Below are 13,794 nucleotides of genomic sequence, written 5' to 3'. Positions count from 1 at the left end.
ACTTTTTATTTAAAAAGCTGGCTGGATTTTGGTAGGGATTGTATTGAATCCGTAGTCAATGTAGAGAGAATTGCTGTCTTGCTAGCGACTAACAATATTGCTAGTGACTGTTTTTATGTTCTCCTTCCCTTCAGTACAAAAAGGGTGAAGTGCTTATCCAAATCTCGGCGAACCAAGATAGCAAAGAAGGTAGACAAGGCTAGACTGGTGGCAGAACAGGTGATAGAAGATGAATTTGACTTGGATTCAGATGATGAGCTGCAGATTGACGAGAGATTGGGAAAGGAGAAGGCGACCCTGATAATAAGACCAAGTGTGTGTCTGTTTTTTCTTTTTCCTCCTCTACCCGTTTTTTGTTTGTTTGTTTGTTTGGTTGGTTGGTTGGTTGTTTTGAGATGGAGTTTCACTCTTGTTGCCCAGGCTGGAGTGCAATGGCGCGATCTTGGCTCACTGTAACATCCGCCTCCCGGGTTCAAGTGATTCTCGTGCCTCAGCCTCCTGAGTAGCTGGGATTACAGGCATGTGCCACCATGCCTGGCTAATTTTGTATTTTTAGTAGAGATGGGATTTCACTATGTCGATCAGGCTGGTCTGGAACTCCTGACCTCAGGTGATCCACCCGCCTCAGCCTCCCAAAGTGCTGAGATTACAGGTGCAAGGCACCACGCCCAGCCCTTGCCCGTTTTATATTTGTTTTTGGCCCTCTTGATAGACTTAAGACCTTAGGCCTGAGCTTGTTGACATTCTGCTATACTGTGTTCTGTAGGCCTTCATTGTTTCCTTTGTTCTAAAGATTTATTTATCACCTGATCCCTAACCTCTCTAAATTAGTCATCTGTGGTCATTACTTCCAAGAAAATTAGTCTTATTTTTTTTTCTGGGTATTTGGCTGAAATGCTAATCATAGCTTCATAATAAGTGCATTCCATTGTTTTCTAGAATTTCCCCGGAAATTGCCCCGTGCGAAGCCTTGCTCTGACCCCAACCGAGTTCGTGAACCAGGAGAAGTTGAGTTTGACATTGAGGTAGGATTCTGCCCAGGATCTAGTCTTCTGCTCATTCTGGTGATAGAGACAGAAGACAGATTGTCATTCTAGTTGGGGGATATGCAGGGAGGAAGATATCCTATGCATTCATTTCCTGAATTATTTATTTATTATTATTATTATTTTTTTTTTTTTGAGACAGAGTCTCTTTGCTCTGTTGCCCAGGCTGGGGTACAATGGTATGATCATGGTTCACAGCAGTCTTGACCTCCGGGGCCAGCTCAGCCTCCCTAGTAGCTGGGACCACAGGCTTACACCACCAACGTAGCTAATTCTTTTCAATTTTTTTTTTTTGTAGAGATAGGGTCTCGCTGTGTTGCCCAGGCTGGTCTCAAACTCCTGGGCTCATGTGATCTTTTGCCTTGGCCTCCCAAAGTGCTGGAATCACAGGGTGAGCCACTGCAGTGAAATATTTATTAAGTGAAAGAGTGTGTGCGAAGTGCTGCTGAGCATGTAAATGGAAGATTTCAATTTAGTTGAAATACCTTAAACATCCTTTAATACAGAGTAGAATAAAAGTCAGTGTAGGCCGGGCACGGTGGCTCACGCCTGTAATCCCAGTACTTTGGGAGGCTGAGGTGGGCATATCATGAGGTCAAGAGATTGAGACCATCCTGACCAACATGGTGAAACCCCGTCGCTGCTAAAAAATTAGCTGGGCGTGGTGGCACACCCCTGTAGTCCCAGCTACTTGGGAGGCTGAGGCAGAAGAATCGCTTGAACCCAGGAGGCAGAGGTTGCAGTGAGCCAGGATCGTGCCACTGCACTCCAGCCTGGCGACAGAATGAGACTCCGTCTCAAAAAAATAAAAAGTCAGCCAGGCGCGGTGGCTCATGCCTGTAATTCCAGCACTTTGGGAGGCCGAGGCAGGTGGATCACGAGGTCAGGAGATCGAGACCATCCTGGCTAGCACGATGAAATCCCGTCTCTACTAAAAATACAAAAAAACAAAATTAGCCGGGCATGGTGGTGGATGCCTATAGTCGCAGCTACTCGGGAGGCTGAGGCAGGAGAATGATGTGAACCCGGGAGGCAGAGCTTGCAGTGAGTCGAGATCGCGCCACTGCACTCCAGCCTGGGCGACAGAGCGAGACTCTGTCTCAGAAAAAATAAATAAATAAAAACTTAAAAGTCAGTGTGATGTAGCAGAAAGAGTATGTGATAAGGAGTATCTGATGTGACCTTACACAAATTATTTAACTTCCCCGAGCCTTAGTTTTCTTACGTGTTTAAAATGGGAGTATACTACCTACCTCACAAAGATGCCTTGGAAATTAAGATAAAAAATGAATATTCTGCTTAATACTTGGTCTATACTTGGTGCTCAGAAGATATTAATATCAGGAGTCAGATCATCACCCCTATATTGGGGCCTTACCAGAGCAATCCTGGGCAGCTGAGGTGATACACTCTCTCTCCAACAGGAGGACTATACAACAGATGAGGACATGGTGGAAGGGGTTGAAGGCAAGCTCGGGAATGGTAGTGGCGCTGGTGGCATTCTTGATCTGCTCAAGGCCAGCAGGCAGGTGGGGGGACCTGACTATGCTGCCCTCACGTGAGTACTGGCTTTTATCTCCCCTTTCCAGGCTATCAGACAGCAACCCCCGCTCCCGCCCAAGGTGCCAGGTCAGCCAATCAGTAGATATTTATAGAGCCATTTAAAGGGACAAAGAATTATCCAGGGCATTTTGGTGAAAGAATAAAGTAGGCATGAAACCTGTCCTAAGGAACTTAAGATCTGATGGCGATAAGATGTATAGACTTCAAGAGGAATCAATTTTGGGCACTTACGAAGTTGGGAAGAGGGGCTAGAAGAGTCATGCAAGGAGAATTGTTACAAAAATAATGAAAGGAAAGAATGCAGCATGCATAAACAGGGAGGGAGGTGTGCCCCTTTTTTGCCACCTTGCCTACTGTCTGTGGAGAGACTTTAGGCAAAAAGGACTGGCTTTTCATGAAAACAGTCTATGGTACTGTCTTGATCCTTAAGCTTAATTCCAAATTTTTCACTTAGGGTGATTCTCCCCTTTTTCCTCCCACCTTGATCCTCATAGCTGTTGTCCCTCCTCCCTGAGTGTTCTGATGACTGGTTTACTCTGACAGTTAAAAACAACTGCCTCAGTATTTCTCCTCTGTCCCTTGCAGTGAGGCCCCAGCTTCTCCCAGCACTCAGGAGGCCATCCAGGGCATGCTGTGCATGGCCAACCTGCAGTCCTCATCGTCCTCACCGGCTACCTCCAGCCTGCAGGCCTGGTGGACCGGGGGGCAGGATCGAAGCAGTGGGAGCTCCAGCAGTGGGCTGGGCACAGTGTCTAACAGTCCTGCTTCCCAGCGCACCCCAGGGAAGCGGCCCATCAAGCGGCCAGCATACTGGAGAACCGAGAGCGAGGAGGAGGAGGAGAACGCCAGTCTGGATGAACAGGACAGCTTGGGAGCATGCTTCAAGGACGCAGAGTATAGTAAGGGCAGCTAAGCACATGGGTTCAGGCCAGAAGGGGTCTCCTCAGTCCCAGTCTCCATCCTCGGCCCAATAGAGGACAGTTTGTAGTGAGCAAAGTCCTGGTCTTAAGCCTGATATTTAGTTTCTCTAAGCCGTATTTTCCTAATTTGTAAAATGGGAATATCTCACAGGTTAATGTTAAGAATTTGAGATTATGCTTGCACAGATCATCTGGCACAGTTTCTTGCTCATGGGAAGCCTTCAAAAAATGGTAGTTATAATTTGCTCTCGTCTGTTTTTACTAATGTCCAACCTTTACCGCTGGTGACTCTTTTTTTCTCTTGCCTGTTTGACTGCCATCATCTGTGTCATTTGTGTCCTGTGTTGGCCAGTTTGTCCCTTTTGCAAAGGTACATAATGACCTTTCAGTGGGCTTTTTACATTTAAGAGATGACTCCTTTTTTTAATCCAAGATTTTATTGAGTACCACAATGTATAAGGCACTCTTGTATAATACAGGTGACTGTATAATGTAAGTGCTTTTTGTTTTGTTTTGTTTTTTGAGACAGAATCTCCCTCATTAGCCCAGGGTGGAATGCAGTGATGCCATCTCAGCTCACTGCCACCTCCACCTCCTGGGTTCAAGCAATTCTCGTGCCTCAGCCTCCCGAGTAGCTGGGATTACAGGTGTGCACCATCACATCACGCCTGGCTAATTTTTGTATTTTTGCTGGAGACAAGGTTTTGTCATGTTGGCTAGGGTGATCTCAAACTCCCGGCCTCAAGTGATCTGCCCGCCTGCCTTGGTGTCCTAAAGTGCTGGGATTATAGGCATGAGCCATCACACCCGGCCATTGTTTTAATATTTCAAAAGTTATACAAATATGGTTAACGCTTGCTGACCAAAATTGAAGATGGAGAAAGCAAAAATTCTTTTTGACTAACACTCTTTCCTCTCTGAGCCCAAAGACAACCTTTGTCATCATTTTCACGTATGCCTTTTATTTTGTTGTGTTTACATTCTTATGTAGACAGAAGTACAGAAGTATAGTTTTATTTAGTCTGTGTGGTTCTGCAACTTGCTTAGTTTTCTTTCAATGTCAGTACAGAGATATACTTTATCAATACATAGAGATCTATCTGCTGCATAGTGTTCTGTAATATAGAAATATATGTTTAATCATTCCCTACTGATTGACATTTAAGTTGTTTCTAAGTTTTTACTTTTACTAACAACACTGCAATGAAAATTCTTACAGTAACCTTTTGTGCTTATGTGCCAGTTAATATTTTTCTAGGGGGGATAGACCTGTTGAGTTGAAGGGTATGTAGAAGACAAATGTTAATAAATAGTGCCAAATTTCCCTCCAAAAGGGCCAGTATATGATCAGTGTATGAAACATACCTGTTTGCCCATAGCCTTACCAGCAGTGGATACTATCAGCCTTTTTAATTTTTGCCAATCCTATGGCAAAAGATGGTGTCTGTTTGTTTTATGTGTTTATTGACTCTTCTTTATTCCTTTTCTGTGAATTTTCCATTCAGTCTTTCACCCATTTTTCTATTGGGATGTTTTGTTTTTCTTATTGATTTGTAAGAGTTCTTTATATATTCTAGATGTGTTGGAGTATTTTTTGTATATTCTGGATATATTGAAAAATACTTCCTTTTAGGTTTGTGTTTAATTTTATTATGTCTTTCTAGCATGTAGATAATTTTGATTTTTACATTGTCATCTTTATCAATTTTTTTTTTTTTTTTTTTAAGACACGGTCTCACTCTGTCACCCAGGCTGAAGTGCAGTGGCACAATCATGGCTCATTGCAGCCTCAACCTCCGCAATCCCATCTCAATCTCCCTGGTAGATGGGACCATAGGTGCATGCCACCACACCCAGCTTATTTTTTGTACAGATGGGGTTTCGCCATGTTGCCCAGGCTGGTCTCGAACTCCTGGGCTCAAGTGATCCTCCTGCCTTGGTCTCCCAAAGTGCTGGAATTATAGGCGTGAGCCACTGCATCCAGCCATCTTTATCAGTTTTTAATAGTTTTTTGTATTTTATGTTTTGATTAAGAAGGCCTTCTTATATTTTCCCCTAAAACTTACATAGGAGTTAAAATTTTAGCTCTTTATCTGGAATTAAGTTTTTGTGAATTGTGGGAGGTTAGAATCTAACTTTATTTTTTTCCACATTAGTAGTCATTTCCCCCAACACCGTTTATTGACTAGTTCATCATCATCCCCCTGACTTGAAGTTCTACCTTTGTCACAAACTAAATTCCCAAATATATGGGGATTTGTTTTCCACTCTAGTCCAAGTTCTGTGCCTTAACAGCTGTATGACCTTGGCCAGGCTAGTTAACCTCTCTATGCCTCTCTGTGATAGTCATGCCTACCTCATATGTTGTTGTGAGAGTTAAATAAATATACAGAAATAACTTAAAACATTGCCCAGCTCATATAAGTAAGTACTATGTATTAGATACTATTAATATTATTCTGTTCCATAAAATCAACTTGTCAAAACAAATTTTTATTTTACCAAACAGATGCTAAAAAAGAAAATGAAAACTTGTCTATTCCTGTGACAATAACATGTAGGTTAGTTACCACAGACTTTGTTTCTGGTAGAGCACATCCCCTCTACAGACCTTGCTGTGAACCTGAGGAGACCACAGATGCTCACTAAGACTCTCATCTTTGAGCTAAGCTTTGATTTGTTTTAGGGACATGCCAGGTTCCCCTGGCCACCCACTGTACTGTGAGCAGTCAAATCACATTGACCTGCAGCTAAGACATCTGGACTTGATTTGACCACTCCTCTTAGAACAGCTCACTCAGCCTCTCCTCTCTCCTTCCCCTCACTGCTTTGCCCAGCAACCTTGGAAAGGCAGCTTACCAAGGAGAGACCTCCTTACTTGTTCTTATTTTTCCAGAATTTTGAGGCTGCTGTTGAGCTTTTTCTATTTCAGATGAATTTTAGAATCGGCTTTTCAAAGGATTGCGTGATGTTTGTGGATTAATTTATGGAGACATATCTTTCATCAGAGGCCTTTCGGCTATACTGGGATTTGTGCATTCCTGAATATAACCTTGTGTCCTGAAAATTTGTGCACTAAAAACAATAAGGCATGCAAAAAGAGATTAGGGCCACAGCCCTCAAAATCTATGTGACTTTGAAGCCAAAATGCAGACTCAAATAATAGCAGTCCTAAGTTAGAGCCCAGTGGCATTCATACCTGGCATTATAGTCAGTGGTTTCTCTATGGCCTTAAGCTCTGGACTCAGACTTCTTCTTTCCAAATCTGGATTTTTGAGGGCATTTGGTTAAATAGATAGCAGCTTCATCAAATTAAAATCTGATCCAGGGCCTAGTCCCTATCAATCTTTTTTGACAAAACAAACAAAAAAACCCAGGGGGAAATGTCTTTGCAACTTCATCTGCTTGGTCAGATAGCCTATCCCATCAAAACTAAATTTTGTAGAAAATAGAGTCACCATTTACTTTTTCTCTGATAGGCAAACTTGTGTGATTTTTAGTTTTTGTCTGTACGTCGTCTTATGTTGCTAAGGCTTTCTCTGTAGTTGTGAAAAAGCCTACCACTGATTGGTTGTAAACAACTACGGAAAATTGTTTTTGAACTGGTACAACTTCTGAACAGCTTTGAAATCATGGTTTTGTCTTTTTTTTTTTTTTTCTTTTTCTTTTTTTGAGACCGAGTCTCACTTTGTCACCCAGGCTGGAGTGAAGTGGTGTAATCTGGGCTCACTGCAACCTCTGCCTTCCTGCCTTCCTGGTTCAAACAGTTCTCCTGCCTTGGCCTCCCAAGTAGCTGGGATTACAGGCACACGCCACCACGCCTGGCTAATTTTTTGTAACGGGGTTTCATCACGTTGGCCAGGCTGGTCTTGAACTCCTGACCTCAAGTGATCCACCTGCCTCAGCCTTCCAAAGTGCTGGAATTACAGGCATGAGCCACCAGGCCCAGCCATACATCTTTCTCTTATTTACCTTTTGGGTATGAGCAGCAGCCATCTTATGTTTCTGTCTTCAAACGTGGTTTGTCTCTATTTATTCATGTCTTCTTGTATGTATCTCTTCTTTGGTCTATTTCTTCTTCAGTTTAGGAATTTTATTTTGGTTCATAAAAGTGGCATCTTTTTATGTATTACATTTTCTAATTGGCTGTTGCTAATAAGGAGGAAAATAGTTGATTCTTTCCCATATCAATCCTATGTTGGACTACCTTATTATACTGTTACTAGTTCTATTTGTTTTCAGTTCATTGTCTTGATTTCTTGAGGTAGATGATCTGTGTGTCCTGTATTAGTTTGATAGGGCTGCCATAACAAAATATCACAGACTGGGTGGCTTAAACAACAGAAAGTTATTTCCTTACACTTCTGGCAGCTGAAAGTTGAAGATCAAGGTGCCGGCAGAGTTGGTTTCTCCTGAGGTCTCTCTGCTTGGCTTGCAGATGGCCTTCCTCTTGCTGCCTCTTCCTGTGGTTGTACCTCTGTGCATACACGCCGATGATGTCTCCCTGTGTGTCCTAATCACCACCTCTTATAAGATCACCAGTCAGATTGATTTAGGGCCTACCTTAATGGTCTTATTTTAACTTAATTACCTCTTTAAAGGCCCTATCTCTACATATAGTTACATTCTGAATACTAGGGGTAGGTCTTCACCATATGAATTTCAGGGGGCACCGTTCGGCCCATAATAATCTTCCTCCTTTCCAATATTCATACCTCTAACTTCCAGTTTTATTACAGTGTTGAGTCATAGTGGTGATGGGGGCATCCTTTTGCTGTTTTCAGACTTTAAAGGGAATACTGCCAGTCTTTCTCCACTCAATATGTAGGTCTCTGATAGACTACTCTCATAGAGTTCGGGGAGTCTCTAGCTATTTATTTACTCATTTAGACACAGTCTCGCTCTGTCACCCAGGCTGGAGTGCAGTAGCGCAATTTCGGCTCACCGTAGCCTCCCTCCTAAGCTCAAGTGATCCTCCCACCTCAGCCTCCCGAGTAGCTGGGACTACAGGCTCACGCCAAGACTCCTGGCTGATTTTTGTGTTTTTAGTGGAAACAGTGTTTTACTATGTTGCCCAGGCTAGCTTTATTTTAAAAGGCTTTTGTTTGTTTTAAAATCAAGAATCATATTAGGTTTTATCAAATAATGTTGGCATATTTGGACATAAATACATAGTTTTTCTGTTAATTTGTTAATACAGTGACATTAATAGAATTACTCATTTTGAATCGTTACTTTCATGAGATTAGCTGTACTTGGTCATGGTGTTTAACAATAGTTCGTCTAGTTTATTTGATTGCTAGTCGTTTCAAAAACTAGTTTTTTGGCTTTATTGATCATCTCTAGTGTTTGATATTTTATTCTCTTTTTAAATTTTCTGTATTCGGCATCTTAAGTTGAAAGCTCTGTTGATGTATTTTCAATCTGCTTTTTGGTAAAGCGTTTTTTAAATTTTATTTTTATTTATTTTTGAGACAGAGTCTTGCTCTGTCACCCAGGCTGGAGTGCAGAGGTGCGATCTTGGCTCACTGCAACCTCTGCCTCCCGGGTTCAAGTGATTCTTCTGCCTCAGCCTCCTAAGTAGCTGGGATTACAGGCATACGCCACCATGCCCAGCTAATTTTGTGTATTTTTAGTTGAGACGGGGCTTCGCCATGTTGGCCAGGCTGGTCTCAAACTCCTGACCTCACATGATCTGCCTGCCTCAATCTCCCAAAGTGCTGAGATTATAGGAGTGACCCACCACGTCCGGCTTGAAATTTTATTTTTTTAATTAACATGAAGTAAAATTGACTCTCTTGGTATACACATGTTCATATTCTTCCAGCCACCATAATCAGGATACAGAGCCCTTTGATCATTCCCTAACCTCCTTTGTGTTACTACCCCCTTTATAGTCATGCCTGCCCTCTACTCCTGGGCAACCACTGATCTGCTCTTTGTCACTGTGGTTTTGCCTTTGCCAGAATGTCATATAAATGGAATTATGCAGTATGTAATATTTTGAGACTGGCATCTTTTGCTTACCGTAATGCCCCTTTTTTTTTTTTGAGATGGAGCCTCGCACTGTCGCCTGGGCTGGAGGGCAATGGCACGATCTCGGCTCACTGCAACCTCCACCTCCTGGATTCACGAGATTCTCCTGCCTCAGCCTTCCGAGTAGCTGGGATTAAAGGCGCACACCACCACACCCAGCTAATTTTTTGTATTCTTAGTAGAGACGGGGTTTCACTGTGTTGGCCAGACTGGTCTCGATCTCCTGACCTCGTGATCCGCCTGTCTCAGCCTCCTGAAGTGCTGGGATTACAGGCATAAGCCCCCACACCCGGCCCACCATAATGCCTTTAATATTCATTCATGTTGTTGCGTATCAAAAGCTTGTTCTTTTTTATTGCTGAGTAATATTCCATTGTATGGATATACCCATTGAAGGTCATTTTGGTTGTTTCCACTTTGGGGTGATTACAAATAGAGCTGCTGTGAACATTCAGGTATAGGTTCTTGTGTGAATATGAGTTTTCATTTTTCTAGGATAAATACCCAGGAATGAGATTCCTGGGCAGTACGGGCAGTGGATGTTTTAACTTTACAAGAAAATACTGGCTGGGCGTGGTGGCTTGCGCCTGTCATCCCAGCACTTTGGGAGGCCAAGGCGGGTGGATCACGAGGTCAGGAGCTTGAGACCAGCCTGGCCAATATGGTGAAACCCCACCTCTACTAAAAATACAAAAAAATTAGCTAGGCGCAGTGGCACGTACCTGTAGTCCCAGCTACTCAGGAGGCTGAGGCAGAAGAGTCGCTTGAACCTGGGAGGTGGAGGTTGCAGTGAACGGAGATTGCGCCACTGCACTCCAGCCTGGGGGACAGAGTGAGACTCCATCTCAAAAAAAAAAAAAAAAAGAGGCTGGGTGCAGTGGCTCACACCTGTAATCCCAGCACTTTGGGAGGCCGAGGTAGGTGGATCACGAGGTCAGGAGATCGAGACCATCCTGGCTAGCATGATGAAACCCTGTCTCTACTAAAAATACAAAAAATTAGCCAGGTGTGGTGGCAGGTGCCTGTAGTCCCAGCTACTCGGGAGGCTGAGGCAGGAGAATGGTTTGAACCCGGGAGGCGGAGCTTGCAGTGAGCTGAGATGGCGCCACTGCACTCCAGCCCGGGCGACAGAGCGAGACTCCGTCTCAAAAAAAAACACAAAAACAAAAAACTACTCAACTGTTTCCCAGAATGGTTATTTTACGTTCCCACTAGCAATATGTGGAATTCCAGTTGCTCTACATATTCATCAGCACTTGGTTTTGTCAATATAGTTATTTTAATCATCCTAATGAATGTATAGTGATATCTCATTTAATGGTTCATCTAATGGCTAATGATAATAGTGAAATTAAGAAATGTGGTATATATAAACAATGGAATATTATTGTTCACCATTCATAGATCCTCTTTTTTGAAGTGTCAAACAGACATTTTGAATGCATTGTTAAGATTTCTTGTTCAGGATTTAACTATGAATTTTTCTTTTTGCTTTCTTTTCTTTGTTTTTTGAGCCAGTCTTGCTCTGTCACCCAGGCTGGAGTGCAGTGCCACGATCTCGGCTCACTGCAACTGCTGCCTCCTGCATTCAGGTGATTCTCATGCCTCGGCCTCCTGAGTAGCTGAGACTGAAGGTGTGTACCAACATGCCTGGCCAATTTTTTTTTTTTTTTTTTTCCTAGTAGAGATGAGGTTTCACCATGTTGGCCAGGCTGGTCTTGAACTCCTGACCTTAAGTAATCCACCCACCTTGGCCTCCCAAAGTACTGGGATTTTAGGCATGAGCCACCACACCCAGTCTGGATTTATTTTTTAGTAGATATAGAATTTTCAGGTTATCTGTTTGATTTTTAGGTGAGTTATTTATTTAAATTAAGACTAGCCAAGTGCAGTAGTGAAAAGAGGGGAAAGAGTTTGGGTGAGTTTTTATAGTTTGTATCTTTCAAGGAATTGGTCTGTTTCATATAACTTACAGAATTTTTGGGCATAGAGTTGTTTGTAGAATTCCCCTATTATTCTTTAAATGTCTATGGGGTCTTTAGTGATATCCTCCTCTTCCCTTCTCATTCTTTTTTTTTTTTGAGACGGAGTCTCGCTCTGTCGCCCAGGCTGGAGTGCAGTGGCCGGATCTCAGCTCACTGCAAGCTCCGCCTCCTGGGTTCATGCCATTCTCCCGCCTCAGCCTCCCGAGTAGCTGGGACCACAGGCGCCCGCCACCTCGCCCGGCTAATTTTTTGTATTTTTTTTAGTAGAGATGGGGTTTCACTGTGTTAGCCAGCATGGTCTCAATCTCCTGACCTCGTGATCCGCCCATCTCGGCCTCCCAAAGTGCTGGGATTACAGGCTTGAGCCACCGCGCCGGGCCCCTTCTCATTCTTGTTACTGGTAAATTGTTTCTTCTCTCTCTCTCTCTCTCTTTTTTTTTTTTTTTTTCTTTGCAATTGCTGGCACTTTGTCTTTTTTTTTTTTTTTTTTTAACTTGAAAAGTGTTTTTAGGACTACAGGTGCATGCCACTGGCTGATTTTTTATTTTTATGGAGATGGGGGTCTCACTATGTTGCATAGCCTTGTGTCAAACTCCTGACCTTAAGTGATCATCTCTTCTGGACCTCCCAAAGTACTGGGATTACAAGTGTGAGCCAGGCCTTATTGTGTCAATTTAATTGATCTTTTCAACATTTTTTGTTTCATTTTCTATGTTTTATCTTTGTCAATTACATTCCACTCTTAATGTAGTTAAGATTGCTGTAGTTTTATTCTTTTTCTGATTTCAGAGATGATTATTTAGATTATTTATTTGAGACCTTTTTCATATCTTGTTTTGCTATTTTTACTTTTATTCTATTTTTGTTTTTTGTTTTTTTTTTTTGAGACAGAGTCTTGCTCTGTCACCCAGGCTGGAGTGCAGTGGCACAGTCTCGGCTCGCTCCAACCTCCGCCTCCCAGGTTCAAGTGGTTCTCCTGCCTCAGCCTCCCAAGTAGCTGGGATTACAGTCACGCGCCACCACGCCCAGCTAATTTTTGCATTTTTAGTAGAGATGGGATTTCACCAGGCTGGTCTCGAACTCCTGACCTCAAGTGATCCGCCCACCTTGACCTCCCAAAGTACTGGGATTACAGGCATGAGCCACCATGCCCAGCCTTTTTTTTGTTTTGTTTTAGTATTTTATAAAGTTGATATATTAACAGCATATCGTATATATTTTGGGGATACATATGTGATATTTTGATACACATATACAATGTGTAATGATGAAGTTAAGCTTAGTGATATATCTATCATCAAACCTTTATTTTTGTGTCAGAAACATAATTCTCTTCTAGCTGTCTTGAAATACACAATAAATTATTAACTGTAATTTCCTGACTGTACTAGTGAATGCTAGAATTTATTCCTTCTGTCTAACTGTATTTTTGTACCCATTAACCAACTATTTTTCATCCCCTGCTTCCTTTCCCAGCCTCTGGTAACCACCATTCTACTCTCCACCTCTGTGAGATCCACTTTTTTAGGTCTCACATATGAGTGAGAACATGCAATATTTGTCTGCCTATTCCTGGCTTATTTCACTTAATACAATGATCTCCATTTTCATTCATTTTACTGCAAGTGACAGGATTTCATTTGTTTTAATGGCTGAATAATATTCCATTGTTTATATATACCACATTTCTTAATTTCACTCATTTGTCCATTGATGGATACTTAGGTTGATTCCGTATCTTGGCTATTGTGAATAATATTGCAGTGAACATGGGAATGCAGATATCTCTTTGATATACTGATTTATTTCCTTTTGGATATGCCCAGCAGTGGAATTGCTGGATCATATGGTACTGTTTTCCATGATAGTTGTACTACCTTATATTCCCACCAACAGTGTATGAATGTTCCTCTTTCTCCAAATGCTGAAGAGTAACAAATCCTCTCCAGCATTTGTTACTTCTTGTCTTTTGGATAATAGCCATTCTAACTGAGGTGAGATGATTTCTCATTGTGGTTTTGATTTCTGTTTCCCTGATGATGAGTGATATTGGACATTTTTCCCCATATACCTGTCGAGCCTTTTTTTTTTTTCAACTTTTATATTCTGGGGTACATGTACAGGATGTGCAGGTTTGTTACATAGGTAAACATGTGCCATGGTGGTTTACTGCACAGACCAACCTATTACCTAGGTATTAAGCCCAGCATCCATTAGCTATTTTTCCTTATACTCTCCCTCCTT

The 13,794-nt window shown here is 42.3% G+C and overlaps 3 protein-coding genes across 33 annotated transcripts in view; 2 read left to right on the top strand and 1 right to left on the bottom strand.

The window, feature by feature from the left end:
• TSR2 (TSR2 ribosome maturation factor) overlaps window positions 1-13,794 on the bottom strand; it is a 1,158,091-nt gene that overhangs the window by 467,797 nt on the left and 676,500 nt on the right. The window contains exon 1 of one of the 27 annotated variants that reach the window (XM_050777069.1): window positions 13,008-13,011. The exons of the other annotated variants lie outside the window; for them this stretch is intronic. The gene's annotated coding sequence lies outside the window, so the exon portion shown is untranslated. Of the gene's footprint in view, window positions 1-13,007; window positions 13,012-13,794 lie in introns of those variants that run through there. 27 annotated transcript variants of the gene reach the window in all.
• Window positions 1-13,794, top strand: part of HUWE1 (HECT, UBA and WWE domain containing E3 ubiquitin protein ligase 1) — a 650,778-nt gene that overhangs the window by 203,483 nt on the left and 433,501 nt on the right. The gene's annotated exons all lie outside the window — the stretch shown is intronic.
• The window catches only part of PHF8 (PHD finger protein 8), a 109,731-nt gene that overhangs the window by 61,499 nt on the left and 34,438 nt on the right, over window positions 1-13,794 (top strand). For all 5 annotated transcript variants that reach the window (XM_050776860.1, XM_050776864.1, XM_050776862.1 and 2 more), the window contains 4 exons: window positions 135-313; window positions 940-1,025; window positions 2,471-2,604; window positions 3,195-3,508. In XM_050776860.1, the coding sequence (XP_050632817.1) occupies window positions 135-313; window positions 940-1,025; window positions 2,471-2,604; window positions 3,195-3,508 (713 nt within the window). The remainder of the gene's footprint in view (window positions 1-134; window positions 314-939; window positions 1,026-2,470; window positions 2,605-3,194; window positions 3,509-13,794) is intronic.

Source organism: Macaca thibetana, chromosome X (genome assembly GCF_024542745.1).
Source record: "Macaca thibetana thibetana isolate TM-01 chromosome X, ASM2454274v1, whole genome shotgun sequence".
Taxonomy (NCBI): Eukaryota; Metazoa; Chordata; class Mammalia; order Primates; family Cercopithecidae; genus Macaca; species Macaca thibetana.
This window is presented reverse-complemented; position numbering and strand designations above follow the sequence as displayed.